Here is a 20,340-nt window from a genome sequence, read left to right on the forward strand (position 1 = left end):
AGCACCCAAACTTGGCTGAACTTCGGAGCACGGGACCAGAGACTGCTGGTGGGGTCAAACCTAGTGAGAGCCACAGGCAGGGCTTTGCGTTGAGAGAGCTGTGACAGCATGGGGCACTGCCCCAGATCTTGTGCTCTTTCCTTTCCTGTCTCGGTGACACCACAAACATCTTTAATTGGCCTCCAGGTTTGTCATCCAGTGGATGTTTTCGCTGTGAGCTGTTGACATTGCATTCTCAGTAGATCACAAGGGAAGCAAATGAATGTTAACTGGATATCCTCGAGGTCTGGAGTGCCGCAGTTCATTTTCATATCCTCTAAAGCGACGATAGGAATCGTTTCAGTGGCCGGTGAGCCCTGCTTTTCTCCGTGTTCTTGCCATCGCTGAGATTGCTTTGGGCCGCCCTGGTCAAGTGAGCAGGAGCAGCAGCAGAAGTCTTTGTGGTTTCTCAGTCTTTTGGCAGCCGTGTAAGTAAATAAATAAACTGTTCAGTGCTGATACCATCACCTTGCTCCCTAGGTTTGAGGCTGGAGCCCGGCTGACCCTGCTCACTGCCATTCTAATCAAGCAAATGCTCGGAGATAATGTGATTGTGTTTATGTGGGCCTAATTGCAATGTCATCCATTAGGCTCAAACTTTTTTTTTTTTTATGAGGAACGCTGCTGTAAGACCTGCCATCAGACTGCAGTGAATTAAAGGAGGAGGGTAAAAAGTACTTTTAACAAATTAACCATTTCTCTCTGTGTTTAACAGCAGAAGAGAGAAGTTGGGTGAGTTCAGAGAGTCCATGAACCTCTCAGTGTGAGGAAGGTGCTCCTAGTTAAAGTGTTCTGGCATCGTATGGACAAAAGAAATTCAGGCTTGCTGCTTCATTTGGTCTGCTGGAGTCTGGAGATTTTAAAGTGCATGGTAAAGAGCAGCGAGGTTGGTCTTGCAAGGAGCTCACGGTGGTTACTTCAATTCTTCTCTTGTAGAGGAGAGAGGGCGTGAGGGTGAAATAATGTGCCCAGGATCAGGAAGGCAAGGCCAGAGCCAGAAACAAGAGCAGCCAGAGGATTAAAAAGTCTGCCAGCCTTCGTTTGTCGGCAGGATGGTAACGCAGCAAGTGACGGGCAGCAGGAGGATGTAAAATGAGTGATCCCTGTGGCGCAGTGGGTGCCTGCAGCCCTTTATGTGTGCAGTTTTGCAGCAGGTTCATGCACTCTCTGGATCCAGAAGCAAATTTTTTGCTACTGGAAGGCAGCAGCCTGTTTGAGCAAACCATGAAGGGCTGGGAGGAATTGAAACCTCCAGCCCACCCTGCCTGTCCTTCTCTCTCCCCCAGGGGCAGGCTGTGCCCGTGCCCTGCCTCAACCCAAACCTCTCCAGCCCTTTCACCCGCCAAAAAACAACCTGTTGGGACAGCGGCTGGCTTCAGCATCCTGCCAGGAAAGAGTGTTTTGCATTCTGTTTTCAGCAGCTCTCACTTTGAATTAAAGGCTGAGCCGTGGGAAGTTATTAATGATGTCGGTAATCACGGATTAATCAAGTAAATCTCTCCAGTCAAGTGCCTCTCTCTGCACCGAGAGCGTGGAGATGAAGATGATAGTGGCGGTGAGCTTTCATGTCCAAACAGTGCTGAGGAGGTGACCGGGAAGTGCAGCGTGGATCGAAGCAGCCCTTTTCCTTTCCACCCAGGGCAGAGCTCGCTGTGCTGGAGCAGAGAAATGCCCAAAACATTTTATTTCAATTCCTCTCAAAATCAGAGGGGGGGGAGAGTAAAAACGCTCTTTCTTCCCAATGAATGCCTTTGGGTTGCTTGTAACAAACCGCAAGGCTACGCAGGAGCTTAAAGATCTAAAAATGTAAGCCTTAAAAAATGGTGTTTGATGGCTGGCCGTACAGCGCAGAGCAGATGTTCAGGCTTCTTCAGGACTAAAATCTTTCTTCGGGAGGTATTCTGTGTGTGAGCTAACGCTTCTGTGGAAGATATTAATTCCAGGCTTTATTAAGACAAAAAGGAAATGACATGAATTTAGCTTTAATGTAATTTTTGGATCCTGTTATTTTGATGTTCGCCTGTATGCTTAGGCATTTATTTATCTGCTTTTTGAGGGGCCTCAAGCCTACCTCTGCTTGCACAGCTGGAAATAATTGTGGGAACCGTTGGAAGGGTGAAAATGCCACATATAAGTATAATAATAGAAATACATGGTGTCTCCCAGGGATTTTTATATTCAGATTCCAGATGTGGAGGGCGATTTCTGGGATGAGGAATACCAGAGAGCAAATAAATGCGATTCCCTGAATGCCACATAAACACTGGGGTTTTCTTGGCATGGGCTCGCATCTCGTCGTGAAGCCGTACGAGCTCTGCTGTAGCAAAAGCTCTGGCAGCTGCAGGAACCTTAACCCGCTGTTGTTCAGGGCTGCTCTGGATCTGCTAAAAATTCTGGGGGCTGTCTGCGGCTCTCTTTGCATGCGTCTTGCAGCGTTGCTGTCACTTTGGGATTTTTGCTGAAAAAAAACAACAAACTCTTTAGGTAGAATAAAAAATGAAGAACATCAGAAGCTGATGTGCTTGTTGGAGATGTTCCTCCATGTGGAATTTGCATTCTTCTGGCACACCGTGGCTCTTTGCATTCTTTCAGTATTACCAATTTGAAGGGTCTCTGCTGCTCTCACCGAGCTTACTTGCAATTATTTCATGTATTTTCTTTGGAAAACAAGTATTTGGTGGCTTATTCCTGGCTTTCCATGGTGAAGGTGTCACTATGGTTCTTCTTCATTGCTCTGAAAGCATCTTGTCATCCGAAAACATTACGTTTCTATCTGGAAGATCCTTCAGGTGATTTTTATATGGGGGCATTTTCTTTGCCTGGTGGGATATTGAAGTAGTTTTGTGGTTCAGTTTGAGGATTCAAAATTCCAAAATCCAAAAAAAAATCAAAATTCAGAATCCAGGATCCCCAGTTAATTCTTTCTGGATTAAAAAAAAAATAATAAAAATCCTCATCTCCAAGAAGTCAGGGACAAAGTCTGAGCGAGTTACTCAGGCAGGACGAGACGCTGCAGGTGGATGCTTTCGTGCTGCTTGTGCAGCCACAGCTGATTCAGAACACGCACCGAGGAAGCGCCTGCCAAATCAGCGGGCGTATGAAACTGGAAACAAGCTCAGCTAAAACAGACCCGGATCCACATCTCCGTCCTCGTGCGCTGGAGTAAGCAGTGAGTCACCGAAATGGGTTGTACCTTCGCAATTGATGTGTAGATGAGTGGAAGGAGCCTCAAGCTAAGGCTTGCAGAAGGTGTGAGGGGATTCACCCAGTGGGAGCCAGGTGCCCTATTTTGCTGGCTTCATTTGGAAATCCTAGCTGAAATCAGTTCCAGCCCAATCACACGTGGAAAGCATCCCCAGTCCTCCAGGGAGCTTTATTCATTCACGTTTGCTGCTAGGAGAGTTCATGTTACGTTAGGAAACCGCGGTTCCTGACCTCAGAGCTGAATACATGCTTTTAAAAATAGGGATGGGACAGAAGAAAGGAGAAGAAATAGGCTTCATTTTAAGCCACTGCCAAAACCAGATCTACATGCTGCAAAATATGACATCAGGCTTTCTGAGAAATGATTGAATCCAATTGTTTTTCGGGGGCTCGTGTTGGAAGAGCAGTACGTTGTCCAGGACAGTTGTGGGTGATTCTGTTTTCCATCTAAGCAAAAGGAAGGCTTGTCTGAAAGAAGCACCAGGTCATCTGGTGTGCTTTTGTGGAGAATCGTGGATGTTGAACGCCTCCTGGAAGAGTCACAGTTCCTTCAGTGCAAGAGAAGTGAGAGGGGAACACAGGGAAACCAAAGGTTATATCCAAAACAAGCCTGCACTCTGAATCCCCAAGCTGTTTTACTTGGGAAAAACCTGATGTGAACACCAAGGAAATATGAACTGCTGCATCCTTATAAAAAAAAAAAATGAAATAAAGTGTATACAGCATTGGTGATGGATACACTTGTACATGCTTGTTCATGGCATGGAGCTAAGTGATGTACATTGAGACGTAGCCTGTGTTTTGGGTGTTTTTTTTGGCTTTTTTCATATGACATGCAGTTAGGATTGGAGACAGTTCATCGAGGGCCACCACATTGGGCTGGAGCAGCTGAGGGTGCTGGGCTTGCTCAGGGGGCAGCCTTGGGGACCTAACATTTAGACCTAAATTAGTTTTGATAGAAATCTTCCAAGTTTCTTTAGGCATGAATTTTCCAATGATTCTGGATATTTGGCCTTTGTGCAGGTAGGTGCTTGCTTGTCATCTGTTGCTTAAAAGTGCTGTGACTTGGTGTTTACGTTTTCCGTGCTAGGACAGGAAAATGCCAGATTGGGAAAGGACATAAGTCATCGGGGTTTTATTGGCTTCAGATCAGTGGACTTCTGTAGACTTTCACTGGGTGAAACATGGCCGTAAGACACATCCAACTTTTTCTCCCCGACCACTCTGCTCAGAAACTCCTAGCCCCCATCCCAGCACTGGCAAATTTGGCAATTTTCACCTGGAAACTTTTGCTTAGTTTGGTACTGCTCAGGGCTAACCAACACGAGGTATTTTCTCATAGCTGGCATGAGACTGATGGCAGAAAATGAGTGTTTGTATGGCTTTGATGAGCATTCGTGGTATTTGATATAGTCACTATTTAAAACATCTTTTGGATCTTAGCATTGCTGATACAAAAATGTTTCATCTGGTGGATTTATTAAAATCAGTAGGGCTCTCTGCGTGCTTAACCTGAAGTATTTCTGGTTCTCAGGATGGAAGGAATCTGTGCATCCAATCAAGGGATGAAGGTTTTCGAAGATAACCTTACGAAATTGCCATCTGTTTTAAAGGATGTTTGCTCTGAGCACCTTCACTTACTACAGACAAAATCTATGTAGAAAAGCGTAAATGTTATCAGTGGAGAATGCTGCCTTGATGTGTTTTAAGACATCTTTTAAAGGCTTTTCAGTGGAGATTTACCATAGTTCTTCCCTTCCCTCTGTTTTGCAGATACTGTGAGTAAGGACACCGAACCCAAAGATCCGTATCCCACTCCAAGAAAGATTATGGCTGAACCAGACTACATAGATGATGACAATCCTGAATTAATTAGACCTCAGAAATTAATTAATCCTGTGAAGTCATCCCGGAATCATCAAGATCTCCATAGAGAGCTGCTTATGAACCAGAAAAGGTAAAAGCCTAAAACGCATGTGTGCCATCCCTTGACCCCAAAAGCACAGCTTGAGGTTTAGTTTCATCAAAATGACACATTTTACCCAAAACCTAGCAGGTGCATTTTGTTGATTGAAATCTTGTAGAAGAAAAGACTGATTCTCAGCCATGGTATTTGCTTGAATTTTAATAAATAGGTCTGGTCCTTCTTTCTGTGATAATTTTACCTTCTTTTCTTTGTTTAATTGTTAATTTAAATTAACAATTGAAGGGTTAATTTTATTTTCAAACACCTTTGCTATCACTGTAATGTAGGATCATTATTTCCAGTATAAAAGCTTTGCCCATGTTGTCCCCTGATTGTTTCCTGTTGTACAATCAGTGGTGCCTACACCGGCCCCAGGTGGGGTACTTGCAAACTCACAACCAAACCTGTGTAGACCAAAAAAATCCAAAAAATGGTAGAATAAAAGCTGTGTAAGAAAGCTGTAGGCTGCCCCACTGTTTTATCTAGGTGTTGATCCAACTGTAGGCCTTCCATGTTTGGTCCACCACCAGACTGCATAGAGGATATTGAACACAAGATCAGCTGTTGATAGGTGAAGCCCTGTAAAAGCTTCTTGTAAAATACTTTTCACTTTGTTTTTATGAATACTCCCTAAGGGTTGGTTTCATGAGGAAGCAGTTCAGTTCTCCCCTATCGTATTTTTTATTTCAGGCACTGTAATTTGTCCTGAACTCTTAACTTTATCAGGTATTTGACAAAATTCAGTTGTTGAACATTTGATGTTGATCATCAAATCTGCGTGTTTTCACCATTCCCAGTACACCCTGAATTGATGGGGCCACTTTTTAGTCAAAGAAATCCTAAATTTTGTTTCAGATGAAGTTGTTCTCCGGTTTCTTGATCTTTCTTACAATGCAGCGTGGTAGTCGGGGGCCTGCTCTGCTGCCACACAAGTGTCTCTTTGTATATTATGCAAATTGTGCTTCCTCCTTTCTGGGGTGGGATGCACAGCTGTTGCATTATATATTGCTTTTGTAGAAGTAAAGAGCTGGAACTTGATTTCATCAACTTCTGAGACACAGGGACTCGGCCTCGAGGTAGCTGAGGGTTTGTTATTAAATCTCTCCAACAATGGAGGACTCATTTGAAAAAGATACTACGAGAACAAGCACCTGACTACACAAAGGAGAGAAAAAAAACCTCCAGGCCTGTGAGACTCCTCCATTTAAACAAACAAAAACAAACAGAAACAAACATCTATGTAAATGAGTGATATGGCCAAGATACTAATTGTTATCTTGGTGTCAAAAGCATAATCCTGCATGGCCATCCTAGCAGGAATAAGGGAAGACTTGGTGTCTTCCTGCCTATTCTGTCAGATGAATTAGAATTTACAATTCAGGAATCTGATTTATGAATCCATTAATAGCATACATAATTTGAGTCCTAATCTAGACCTTGGAACTCATGTTCCTTGGCCAGTTACATCCAGTGGAAGAGTAGATCATTTAATGACCATTTTCACGTCTCTTCCGATAATTCCAATGGTCCAGGGGATTATGGCTGTTGCTTTGGCTACTCCAGGACAGCTGGATTTGTGTGTTTGTCAGAAAAGTCTCATTCTGAAAACATCTCTTTTTTTCCCATCTTCTATGGTGGTATTTTGAGAGGAAAAAAGGTATTTTTTTCTATTTTTTTCTAATAGCAAAATCCTCACAAATGCTAAGCTTTGATACTTAATTCTAAATGAACAGCATTTCTTTAATGTTGAAGTAGAAATGTTTTACAGAGTATCAACTGAATTGGAAGAAAGTGGCCTAAATAGGTGTTTGTCCTATTTTTTTTGTTAACGGGATTAAACTTCAAAGTCAGTTCCTAGCACCACGAAGTTTATAGGCATGGAAAGAAAGAAAGGTGTAAAGTTCCCCAAATTACAACCTTGCTCTGAATGATGTGGAGGCTTCACTAAATTAAGTCTGTGCTGTTGTCTTTTTTTTCCTTTTAAAGTGTAGGAAAGTATAAAGCACTTGAAAACTGTGGAGTTTGTTTTCTTCTAGAAGAATATCCTATTACACCGAACAGTTGTGCTGCCCTCAGTATCTGCTCTTCTTTTATTGTGATGTTGGTGAGCTGCAGCTGTTAATTTGAGACTTGTATTTATTGGTGCAGAAATGCAATACTTTTTTGAGGGTTTCGCCAGCAGAAAAAAATGATATTCTTGAAAAGAGGGTTAGGCTTCTGTGCTTTATGCCATGCATTTTTTAATGGTAGAAGGCATTTCCCCATGCCAACATACCTTCTTCATGCCTACTATAAGCAGTGTCTGTTGGACCTTGAGCTGATGTAGTTCTTTACTAATCATTATTTACCAGAAGTGGTAGATGTTTTGGAGATGCGAAGATCAAGGTAGTGGTAACTCAAGGCATAGGTCACTCATGTTAATTATTTTTACTTATTGAGACACGGCCTTAGCTCTGCAGACTGGTCTCTTGCAGGGACATTAACCCCATCAGCTCTAACTCGTGGTATAGCACAGTTTGCTTACTCTAGACTAAACTTTTAGGATTTTTTTTGACAGAAAAATCATAAAGAGGTGATTCAAGACTCCCAGTTAATCCAGTAGCAGCCTATTTGTTGCTTGTCCCTTCTAAATATGGGAGTGAAAGCAAGTTCAGATATCTTTTACAGATCTGACTGCCGATCCCATTTGATCAGGCTGAGGGTTCTTCTGCTGGTGTTTATCATAGCTAGAGCACATCTAAATCAGGAAAAAGTCATCTTACTTAGCAGCTTGCATCTGCTTCGTGGCTATCTTTATTGCCAGTCAGCAGCCTGGAAGTTCCCATTGATCCAGCTCTCACTTACCCAGCAGTAATAATAACGGCAAAAATCAAATTGCTCCAACTTTTCTCTACCTGACTTATTTTAATTATATTTTAGCCATTACAAATTAGCACGGAACATAAAATATTAACACAATCCTGTAGCTTCTGTTGCGTTTGGGGAATGAGATATTAGGAGAAATATGGAGCAGCATTTGGTGTTGCTAAATATTTGATTTTGCTGCCAGGAGATGTACAGTGATAGAGTGGCACATAATATATGGAGTTGGTCAGAGATGGCACCATAAAATGGTATTTGAATACATTATTAAACACGCAGTCAGATACACGTGTTACGGAAGAATTAGGCACCCACATATTAAGTAGGGAAGGGGTATAAATACTGTTTTTTGAAAGCTTATGCAGATTATTGAATTTCTTGATTAAACTTAATGCCAGATGTATTCAGATAATAATCGTCACAGGGAAGATGACAAGAACAGGCATGGGTTGGGTCTTTTTGTAGTAGTTGGCTTGGAAAATATTTTGTGCTGAAGGGACTCGAAGCGTTCAGTTGCTGTACTAGCTGAAATCTTGTGAGAGGAAGGATCCTCCGTCCTTTGTCTGGTCTCCAAGGTGACCGCAACTTGTTTTTTTTATTTGGGGTTTTTGTTGTCTTAGCCTCTTTCTGTGTGATTTTCGGTGTAGCCTGGGAGCTCTCACTGTTCTCAACGGAAATAACTTGGCAGCCAGGCATGGCTAAAGCTCTCGTATTTCCAAGGAAAGACAGAATTCATGATTTCCAGGAACAATGTGACAAAATCCAGAGGGACACCGTGTTTTAGTTCTGCCCATGTGGTCTTCTCTGCACATAGTACCCTGTGTAGGACTGTCTGAACACAATCTGAATTATCAGCTGTCAAGGGAAGTGTTTTTTTTAATCCTTGCTGTTGTTCCCTCCAAAATCTGTTTCCAGCCCTGCTAGTGTCTTGGGTCTTGATGTTTTTTTAATCTGTTTTTCTGGAATGGGGAGAGCAGAAGGAAGACTGACTATGAAAGCCATGGCAGTGAATTATCCCGGAGAAATACTAGCATGCATGTTGCAGGGAAATATTCTCAGTAATAACATGGCTTAAATTTCAGTTTAGGATTTAGATTAGAAACCAATAAAATTTCTGCCTGTTTTTTCCTTTTAATTAATTATTTGTATTTCAAAGTGCCTAAAGAGGCAGCCAGTTGACTGGAGAAAACCTGCATACAGTTCTGTGTGAATTTACGTGTATTAAAAGTGATCTCTTTCTCCCTTGTTTCCCCTGCCCCCCTACTCCTCCTATTTAATTTTAAGGGGTCTTGCACCTCAGAACAAACCAGAGCTACAAAAGGTGATGGAGAAAAGAAAACGAGATCAAGTTATTAAACAGCAAAAAGAAGAGGAGGCGCAGAAGAAGAAGTCCGACCTGGAAATAGAGCTACTGAAACGGCAGCAGAAGCTGGAGCAGGTAAGATGGGAAACAGCACCAACTTTACACATCTCCCTCTGAGCTCAGCACCCCATGCTCCCTTGGTAGACAGGAGAGAAGCAGCAGCAGATTTTTGGCGCGGTTCCTCTGACTGAATGCAGGCACCTCTTTTACAGTGACTCAAATCACACTCTACAATTACCTCTTTGTTTTCACATATTATTTAGGAACTCCGTGTAGATCTCTGCCTTTGGTCAAATGAATCCTGTTTGGAGCAACAGCAGTGTCTGTGGAGCACTGGCCACATGTAACCATTGAAACTGTGGTGAATTAGCCAACTTCTGTAGCCTTTATATCAAGAGTTGATCACTAAGATTGGATGTGAGACTCTACTGCATCAAAACTAGACGCCTGATGAATAAAACATCGATTGTTTCTTTCTCCTGGGTTGCGTACAAAAACTAGGTGACTTTTTAAGGCTGCAAAAGCTCTTTTGAATGAAAGAGTCTGTTGGCTTTTCCAAATGAAGGGAAACATTCTCAGACCCCAAGTGGAGAGATTATATGGAGTTGCAACCTTTTGCTGGGAAGCTTACTGCTAAGCACAGGGCCAGCCAAAGGTCTCTGTGCCTCTTAAGGCACTTTGCATACTTGAGAGGCAAATTTTTGTCAGTGAAACACCCCATCAAACAAGTCAGCGTGCATAAAACATTGCATTTACCTTTAAATAAATGAACACTTTAGAACAGGATCTCCAGTTTTTCTTGACAAAAATCAATTAAATCGAGTAACTCTATTGAGAATGAGGTGTAGTCAAATCAATGTTTAGGTTTAGTGTTTTTTATTATAGTTTTTAACGAGGCATAGAAATATTTTTGGGGGGAGAAAGCTATTGTAATTTGAAGTATATCGTCCTGTCACTGGTCCTTTCTGCTCTTAGAAAGATAAGGCCAGCTTCAAAAGATGCCTGATTTGGAATTGAGCCACCCAAGGACGTATGTAGAAAAGAGAATTCTCTTAGAAGAGGAAAAGCCTGTCCCCTGCAAACAATGTTGTGACTTTGTAAGCGCTATGGGAATGTCATTAATTAACATGACACATGGAGGAATGTTGTCATGAGCATGTCATGAGCATGTCATGTAACAGAGCATGTTCTTTGTCCGCAAACCAGAGACAAAGGAGAGATTCTTTCAGAGAGCTAAACAGAACCAACAACATCGTCCCCATTAATCAGGGAGACCTTGGTTTGTTCTAAGAAAAAGCTCCTTTCAGAAGCTTTTGTTAGTTTTCTGAAGGGTTATTTCTTCCTTTCTGGTGACCTGACCTGTCTGCCTTCACTGAGGATTGCCAAGCAATCCTTACTCTGTGCAGTGGGTAATGCTCTGTACTGGCACTACATAGCTTTGCCCTGCAGTGCAGAGAGTCTGACCGCACAGGGTAACTTTGAGAGCACGAGCTTCAACTGGGTCAAAAATGTCAGTGAATGGACTTCAAAAAATGAAAAGCTAAGGGCCAAGGAGGAGCTGTATTGATCTCTGTGATAGAGAAGGCAGATCTACCAAAAGATGGTCAAGTTAGATACAGAAATCCATACCTAGGCACTCAGAAATAAATTCTGCAAGTATGCTCAGTAGTAGCTGTTCACACGTGTTCTCCCACAAGGCACATTTGGTTTCGTCCTGTTCTGAAAGCCAGAGAAGGGAATTAATTTTTTATTATTTTTTTAAATGAAGATGTCCAAGAACTTCCTCAGAAATGCTTCATCTTATGCTCTTACTGGACGAGCAGAGTTTTTGTCCATCTGGCAAAGGCATTTGCAGGCCTGCTGGAATGAGCTGGAGACAAGGATTTGAAAAGACTGATGGTTTATGAGAACAGATACTCCCAAAGAAATACAACTTTACCTTTTCCATGAAAGAAAGAAAGGAAGCAGTTTAAATTGTTATGCATGGCCAGTTATTGAAGCTGTTAGCTTTTAGCCTTTTATGTCAATGATCTACTTTATACGCTTTTTAACATGCGGATTCCTTTTCAGCTGGAACTGGAGCAACAGAAGATACAGGAAGAGCAGGAAAATGCACCTGAATTTGTCAAAGTCAAGGGCAACTTGAGGAGGACGGTCCAGGAAGCAACAGAAGCACCAGACTCCTAGAGCCAGCACCTGCTAAGACTTCCAGCTTTCCTGCGGTGGCTGCAGAGAGGCTTTTGCAAGTTGTCTCAGATTTCCTTGTCAAGAGGGAGAAGAAAAGCATCCAGCTGACACTGAAGATGAGATTTTCAATTCTTGGGAAGCGTGGATTAAAAAGACTTAACAGAAATGGATCGACTTGCCAAATGCAGTCCTGAGATTGGCGGATGAGGAGTCTGCTTGTCAGTTCAGTGTCACGGACCGCTCTGAAGTGCTCACTCTGAGATTTTAACCAGGGATACTAGGGAAGTTTCTTCAGCGTTGCACTGCTTTATCTCTTGTGATCCTAGTTTAGTGGAGATACACAGATTATATTTTGCTTTAAAACAAAACAAAAGTCCTCCTGTGGTATCTTAATGAAACTTTTCTGTGCAGGTAAATTTCCTCCATCCAGACCTACACCCTGTGTGTGTATCACAATAATTTGTGTTCGGTTGGAATTTTTAGCAAGTTTTGGAGGAGATGAGGTATGACGATCGCTGCTGCCCATCCCCACCGGGATAGGCAGGTGTAGGCCAGATGGGAATGCTTAAAATTCACCAGCAGTGAACTGTTGAGCAGCCTTAAAGCCCAGTTCTCCCTGTTGAATGTGCAGAATTTGGGCTATGAAAGAGCAGAAATCTGATGATCCTCTCACCAGAGAGAATCCAGAAGCTGATTTCCCAGTGTCTTCAAACTTCTCCCTTGAAATGTTGTGTGAAGGTCTGTGCAGTGCTACCTGTGTATTTACCTCTCTCATCTCTCAATGCAAAACGACCTGTCTTCTGTCCTTGTGTTTTGCAATCCTCCCTACTTTGCTGTCGTGGCCTTTCTCCTCCAAGAACACGCTGGCCTGAACGCGGTGTTAGCACATTACTCTCCGAGATGTCTTCAGCTGAAATGAGGAGTCTGGTCTGCCCTCAGTCCCTGCTCAGTTGTTGCAGGAACTCGTTGCAATCGCTGCAACAGAGCAGCGTTGAACCCAGACCAAACTGATCATTGCAATCTACCAAAATGGAAACAAAATCCCTAAAGCGAGGCATAAAGTGAACCTCACTTTATCCCGTCCTAAAAGAAGAGGGGAAATGTGTTACCACTGCGTCTTCGGGTCCAGTTCTGTCACCTTCTGCCTTTCTGCGAGTTGCCCCTGTGACTTGCTGTTAAATAAATGCTCCTCAGCTTGCAGAGGAATGGCAGAATCTGATCCTTCATGCTTATGACTACTAGACACCCAGGGAAGCCTGGGGGGAGGAGGGGGGAACAGGTGACTCACGTAGGGTTATAGGGCTGGGTTCTCACCTGGTGTGGCTGGGTGTGGATATTCTATCTTGAGAGTCTGGGGAAAAACCCTCCTCTTCTTCGACTGGCGTATTCCTGGCTCTCGCTGAGGCTGTGCTCATCCTTATCAGCTGGGGATCTAATCATGGGCTTTGCCTTAGGATGCTAAACGAAATAATTTCTACTCTGTAATTACATTGGGCATAACTGTCGGAGAACACTTTTCCCTGATATCAACAGTGGCGTGTTTGTGTTGTAAAGGTGGGGGGGGAGGGTTTGTTGGTTTGTTTTTTGCTTTCTTTTGCCTTTCCTGTAAGTATTGGATGTTTAAAATACAATTTCAGTGCAGCACTTGGGACGAAATGCTCATAATTAGCAATGTTTCCTAGTTACAGGCTTCAATTTGTCAAGATCCAGGCATTTGTTATGAGGGCATAATCAGATCACGAGCAAATTGAATTGCAGTAAGTGTATTGCCATTGATTCAGATTTGCAGCGTGACTCACGTCTGGGAGATTAAACGTGAAGATGCTCTCCCAGGCCGTTCTGATCAGGGGCATGCAGCAGACAAAGGCCAAATTTAAGACTTTTCCACGTCTTTTCTCAACAGAGGAACACCTGGAGCGCTGCAGATGCTTCCCTCCCTCCCTCCTTCCCTTCCTTCCTCTGTTAGGAGAGGATCTTCCTTTCTGGGCAGCACGTTATTCAAACACTTGCACTGATGGAGTTCGTTTCGTACTGATGGCTGAGGCAGTGCTACGTGCTGGATTTCCATGCCACGCTCACCTTTAGCCATCCCCAGCCTAAAACACTTCACGTCTGTCAGCTTCCACTCTGCAGTTAACCTCCTGCTCAGCATGGAAGCGTCTCAAATCGGTGAGGAAACCCTCCCCTGGCTTGAGAAAACCATTTCTTCTCAGCCCCTTGTCCTCCTGTGCAGGCACAGCAGAAGGTGGGTGCAATCCACATGCCACCAGAGTCAGGGGGGACACCGGCTGCTCCTTAACTCTGGTGAGTGCTGGGCTCGAGGCTGAAAGTCTGCTGCTTTCTGTCCTCATCACCTCGTGATTCAGGCGGAGTTTCTCTTTCTGAAACACAGGAGGCCAGGGAACTCCCTTGTACATCCAGTGTGAAGCAGATTTTTTGTTGTTTGTTTTCACTTGGAGTTAATTCTGCGTACAGCCACAACATCAGCGTGTCTGTTACGGCATCTCTGAACCCTGCTGACCTTGTAGTGTAGGAATCAAACCACCCACATCATTTTGACAAGCAAAAGCTTGTCTTTAAAGTCAGGATAGGGCTAGAAGGGGCAACCCAACAGTCACACCACGAGTGTCCTGTGCAGCTCCTCAAGAAACCCCTTGCCAGTAAGTGATTCCCAGCCTGCCCTTTAGCTCTGTGGGATTTGTAGCAATCCTGCAAATACTTCAGCGATTTGGAAATGGCTCACTTTTACCACTTTTGCCTCTAATAAGGCAGAACTTTTTAAAAATTCTCGCTTTTGATAGTACAGTAGTAAATTTTTAGAACTTTTTGTGGCTTTAACCTTCTGTTAATATCTGCACTTGTTTGAGTGTACATATATAAATATATATAAATATAAAAAGGGAGCCTTAATGGATTTGTTTTCATAATTTAATATTTTTTGTATTTGCTCTTGTATAATTGTTTTTAACTAAAAGTATTACAGAAACGAGGAACACTTAGAACCAAAGCTATGCTTAATAAAATCTACTACATGCTCGGAGAGTGCGGTGCTGTCTGTCACGTCCTGCTGGACCCAAAACCTCGGGGACCACCCTGAAATAACCCAGCTTTGTTAAACCATGGCATACAGGCAGGAGTATCAAGAGCGTGGTGGCTTTTGGGTCCTTACAACTGTGTTTGTATATGCAAAATTGTTGCTAAAATTAGGTGGCAGAGGAGGTTTGCCTCTGGGTTTCTGGGGCTTGGTGGAGAGACTGCCCTCTGCTCTGCTGAGGCTGCTCAGGCACAGCCAAACCTGTTTGGAATTATCCTTTGATATTTCACCCCAGCTCAAAGAAAGAAAACGGAGCAGAGGACATTTGATCTGCTGTAGCTGCAGATCCAGGGGAAAAGATGGTCTTCCTTCTGTGTGCTTTTTCGGATCGCATGGAGCCAAAATGTTTTGTCAAGGGGCTTTGTGAGCACAGGCCTGCTGCCCGGGGGTCTTGGTTGCTGTTGCAGGAGCCACGGATGCCTCTCATAGCTCAGAAGGGCAGGTGGCACTTGGGAGAGCAGTGATAAAGAACCGAGCAAGGTGGCTGGGGATGGGACAGCTTCGGTGGGGCCGTATCTGTAGGGTCAGAACTGACATCTCCAGGGTGTGTGTGGGGAGCTGGATGCTCAGCACAGTGATGGGAAGAACGCCCACGGGTAATGAGATCCGGAGGAGCGGAGCTACAAGACGTCTTCTTGCCCCACCCCACCTCTTTAAACTGACTTTGATCTGGCGGAGAAAGGTTTGTGGTGCCCCTGTAGACATCAGCGATGGCTCTCCGTGGTGGAAACCATGACCAGAGGAAGCATTTCATGGTGGTAAGAGCACAGATATTCTGACTTCCACTCCTTGCTTGTCTTCCATGGTCCACCATCTGCCAACACTGTAGATATTGCTAAAAGCTGCCTTCAGCCATCACGCTGCTGCTTGCTCCCTCACTACATCTCCAGCACTTAATTACCTGAGTAATCACGTTCCGAATTAACTTCTACCACGTACCCAACTCCACTCTCTCTGCTGGATGGCACGAGCAATTGAACACAGATTGAGGTTGGCACCGGGAAGCTTCAGTCTGATTAGGGGGGAGGAAGAAACGTCCTTCCTGCCCCCTCTTCAGCTGCTGTGAGACCGCTTCCATAATGGAATTAAAACGCTAGCTCTGCTTCATCGTGCCTGAAAATTAAAGGGCAGCCAGCAAGCCTAAACCCCTCACTGAGGGCTCGTTCATAGCAGGGACCGCAGGTATGAAAGGGCAGAGGGTGCTCAGCTGAGACCCACTCGCTCTGGACTGGGAGCTCGGCAGCCCAGCACACCCCAAACTGTCCCTGCAGACGGGGATTGCTCTGTCTGGGGTCGTGGGGGGGCTTTTGGTGTTCCATCCAGCAGGACGTCTGCCTTCGAGCTCCTCTCGGGCAGGTGGAGCCTCAAGGATTCTCTGATGAAAGGCTGATGAGGAATTTGCTTTCATCAGCAGGGAAAGAGAAAGGCTCCTTGCACTTTGGCTGTCAAGCCTTCATCACGGGAGCCGCGGACCGTAATAATTTCCCCTGATGTAGAGTTTCGGCACTTGCCTACAGTCAGCTGATTTCTGGGCTCATGCTTCAGGTGAATCGTCCTCTGTGCATTTTAGGACTCACAAAGCTGAGCTAAGGCTCTGCTGAAAAAAAGAGGCTTTTGGAAATGTGCTTATCCGGGCAGTACCTGCGCTTCAAGAGCTCTGCTTCATCAGAGAAATCGGCGACTGCGATGAATTAACTCCCTAAATACAAAGGAGCAAAACCTCTTCAAAACACAATTATTAATTTTTTTGGGGGGTAATTTTCTTGTTCCAAGGGATTGCCTTCTGATTTCCACCGCAAACTCCCAGCTGATGCCAGGCAATCAGGCTCCTGCCCGGTCTAGAGGTGAAGCGCAAGCTACCTGCAGCACCCCAGGGCCCCTGCTGGCACAGGAGAGCAGCCCCAGGACCGGGCACTGGCAAGGTGATGAAGATTTTCACCCTGTACCCAAGGTTAGACACCAAGCCTGTCTCAAAAGCTGAGGACAGAACACAGCCCCGTGCAAAACCTAATGTACCATATGGGTTTTCTGTTTTTTTCTCTCTTTTTTTTTTTTTTTTTTTTTTCTTTTTTTCCTTCTCCTCCCCCTGCAGCCTCACTGTGCTTTTCATTCCCTCCCCATTGTTCCCTTTCACCCAAGCTCTTGCTGCCCATTCAGGCCTCCCTGCCCTTGGATAATTTCCCAGGGTTTGTAACGAAAGGCGTTTAATTAGCGAGGAATTTTTGGGGGCTGGATCCGGAGCGGATGGATCGGAGCGAGGGGAACCCAGCCCCAACCCTGGGCAGGTGTGAGCATGGGGAGGGAAAATGGGACCTGTTGGGTAGGCAGGGGCACAGAGCAGACAGAATTAATTAAAAAAAAAAAAGAGGGAAAGGTGGAGAAAATTCAGATTTGATGTCTGACAGAGCAATCAGGATGCGTGTAACTACATTTTGGGTCTCAGAGCCCCACTAAAACCCAAACACCGTGATGGTAAAAACCCGACAGAGGCGAGCAGGTGGCTGTATGACGCACACCGCGTGATAAAAGCCTCAAATATATGGCACCATCTCAGGGCAAGGCCGAAACATCCCGTCGAAAGCACCCAAACACCGCCCTAAAATATGCCTTCAGCGCCCAGGTGAGGGAGGGATGTGCCCTTCCCAGGGGCGCAGAGCTCGCACACGCTGCTGCCATCTCCTGGGCACAGGGGAGGCTTTCCCTCCTCCCTCCTCCGAAGTTTTCCTCCTGAAATCCCCCCCGACGAGCTCTGGGGGCTTGCTGTACCATAAACTGGCGCTTTTTTGGGGAAAGGCGGGGTTATTTAGCGATTTTGTTAGGCCAATGCCGTTGCAGTCCCTTTGCACTAAGACATCACGCTAAAAGGCCTTGAATGCATTTCAAGATTTCGGTAATTCAAGGGCTGGCTTTACAAATATATATATATATATTTACAGATCTGTACATAGCTATTTACAAGTACACACACTGCAGATCTGGTAAATGCTCAGTTTGGACAAGCAGGGTGCAGGGCTCAGGTCTGGTGATGCTCGAGGGAAGCCCATAAAATCCACGATGAATGGGAGAATTGCCTGAAATATGGTGAAAAAAAAAATGTATGGCCTGAGCTGTGTCCTGGTCTGAAAGCTGGCATTCAAAGAAGGTCATGCCTAAAACATAACCAAAAAAAAAAAAAAAAAAAAAAAAAAACACCAAACACCAAACAATCCAAAACAGGAACAAAACCCCCAAAAATCAGCCTCCAAAGCAACGTTTTTAACTTCTCCAGCCCCTTGGCATTTCTGTCTGGTGCTCACTGACTAAACCGACGTGAAATCACTTCAAAACCAAATAATTAAAAAGCAAGCTTGGAATACTTAGGGCAATTCCTGTCGCTTGTAGCAATGAACTGTTTTCGTAGTCTTGCCTGCAGCTGGAACCGAGTATCAGCGACTAGTATTTTTGGTGCTTTTGTGCTGTCGACCTCAATACAACATTATTTTTTTATTTTTATATATGTAACTTCGGATTAAAAACAATAAAAAAAGGAAAAAAAAAGGAAAAAAAAAAAAAAGTTCTTTCAGTTCAGCTTTGATCACTGGATTCAAAAGCTCCCTTACTCCAAAGCTACTGATCTTACTTATTTTTTTAAAGCACCTTTTAGGTGCAGGATGCTTTTGGCAGAGTGTACAGATGGGCTTTTCACACAGCCTGGTTTTGATAATTGGGAAAAGGCTCAAGACAAATTTGAGACGCTGCTACCACTCCTACATCGGGAGGCAGCGTATGCTCTTCGTGTGACACTGGGGTTGGTGCCCCTGTGTGCTGAGTATGTCACCTGTGAAGGAACAAGAGAGGGTATCTTTAACGAAGACAGCACTCACTGTGGGTTCTCTTGCCAGACAGAAATCTCTCCTCTTTTAGTTTAAAGCCACTCCTCTTGTCCTACCACCACACCCCCTGACACACAGTCCCTCCCCAGCTTTCCTGCAGCCCCTTCAGGCCCTGGCAGGCCACTGGGAGGTGTCCCCGGAGCCTTCTCTTCTCCAGGCTGAACACCCCCAGCTCCCTCAGCCTGGCTCCACAGCAGAGGGGCTCCAGCCTCTGAGCATCCTTGTGGCCTCCTCTGGATCGCTCTGATCCATCCCTGTCCTTGTGCTGGGCCCAGAGCTGAACGCAGGCTCCAGGTGGGGGCTGAGGAGAGCAGAGCAGAGGGGGACAATCCCCTCCCTGCCCTGCTGCCCACGCTGTGTTGGTGCAGCCCAGCACACGGTTGGCTTTCTGGGCTGCAGGCACACATTGCTGGCTCGTGTTGGGCTCCTCATCCACCAGCACCCCCAGGTCCTTCTCCTCAGGGCTGCTCTCCATCTATTCTCCACCCAGCCTGAATTTGTGCTTGGGATTTCAGTCCCAATAGTACCAATGAGAGATACGGTGTGCCACAGAGAAGATAGCCCTCGACCCAAGTTCCTTTACCCAGTGAAATGGAGGAAATCCCAGCAGCAGGTCACCTGGCACCAGTGATCCTGCATCACACATTTCCTCTGAAGAAAGCATCACTCTTTCTTTAAGCCCATCCAAATAGGTTTGTATGATAGTTCCCGGCTTTCCACGTCATTTCAAGGGCCTTTGCAGGAAAATGACACTTCCTAAAAACATCATTATTTCCCCATAACCTGAGGCTCTTTGCTCCTCACTAGCTTTAAGAGTGCCTGTCTGATCTCAGAACAAAGTGTCTGAGTGTCACTTCTTCCTGTAGATGAAGTGTTTCTATTCCCATACACTGTCTCCTGTAAGGATTTAATCCCACATATACCCATGCTACACTTCTTGATTACAGCAATCTTGGGCTTCCTCTTCTACCAACACACGACCTATTGTTCCGTCTGTCCGTGATTTATTCCTCTGTCAGTCCCTGATTTCTTCCAAAGCTTTAATTCCAGCCCCAGTCAGATGAAGCCGAACATACCGGCAGTGGATGGTGCATTATTTCAGTCTGGGCATTAGGAGGGACCTCCACATTTGCCTCGCTTTTCAGGAAGAATCAGCCAGAATCTGCCTCCAGCCAGAGACTATCCACATGAGTTTCAGCTATTTAATACCCTAAATCACAAAACAAGGACACTTCCAATAAAACCAGGCTACATTAAGCTGTGAGGCTGTGTATTTCTTCCATTCACAGCATTTTACTCGCCATGATGTGTAGGGCCAGTGCTAGGAAAATAAAAGGGTGTTAAGCCTCAGTAGCTCACGTGCCTGTTTAGTCCTTTCGCTGCAAGCTTTCAGATCTGAGCAATGCTTCAGAAAAGCTGCCTTATAGGCCCTTATCAACTAAGATGTGTCAAAGAAGACCTCCCAAATCTGCTTTTTCTCACCTGAAGATGAATCTATGCAATCAAGCGTTCACAAAAAGAGAAGGCTATTTATCAAGTTATTCAAATTCTTTAGGATCTTAACAATCTACTGCATTTTATTCTGAATTCTGAATTTGTAGTTGGGTTTTGTTACTGCTGAGTATACCAATGGTGGCATCCCTGTACTTAGACTAATTTAAAACTGAGGATATTTGGGATGTCTAAGCTTCCAAATAAGAGGAAAGCATCTAAGAGTATGCCTACATAGTTAAGTGATGATTTTCAGTGAAGA

General features: G+C 44.6%; 1 protein-coding gene across 6 annotated transcripts in view; it reads left to right on the forward strand.

Annotated features, from left to right (window-relative positions):
• Positions 1-12,827, forward strand: part of FAM107B (family with sequence similarity 107 member B) — a 52,612-nt gene extending 39,785 nt beyond the window's left edge. For all 6 annotated transcript variants that reach the window (XM_084517435.1, XM_084517436.1, XM_084517434.1 and 3 more), the window contains 3 exons: positions 5,017-5,200; positions 9,356-9,509; positions 11,505-12,827. In XM_084517435.1, the coding sequence (XP_084373561.1) occupies positions 5,073-5,200; positions 9,356-9,509; positions 11,505-11,621 (399 nt within the window). In that variant the 5' untranslated portion in view covers positions 5,017-5,072 and the 3' untranslated portion in view covers positions 11,622-12,827. The remainder of the gene's footprint in view (positions 1-5,016; positions 5,201-9,355; positions 9,510-11,504) is intronic.
• Positions 12,828-20,340: the final 7,513 nt, after the last annotated feature.

Source organism: Aythya ferina (genome assembly GCF_964211825.1).
Source record: "Aythya ferina genome assembly, chromosome: 1".
Taxonomy (NCBI): Eukaryota; Metazoa; Chordata; class Aves; order Anseriformes; family Anatidae; genus Aythya; species Aythya ferina.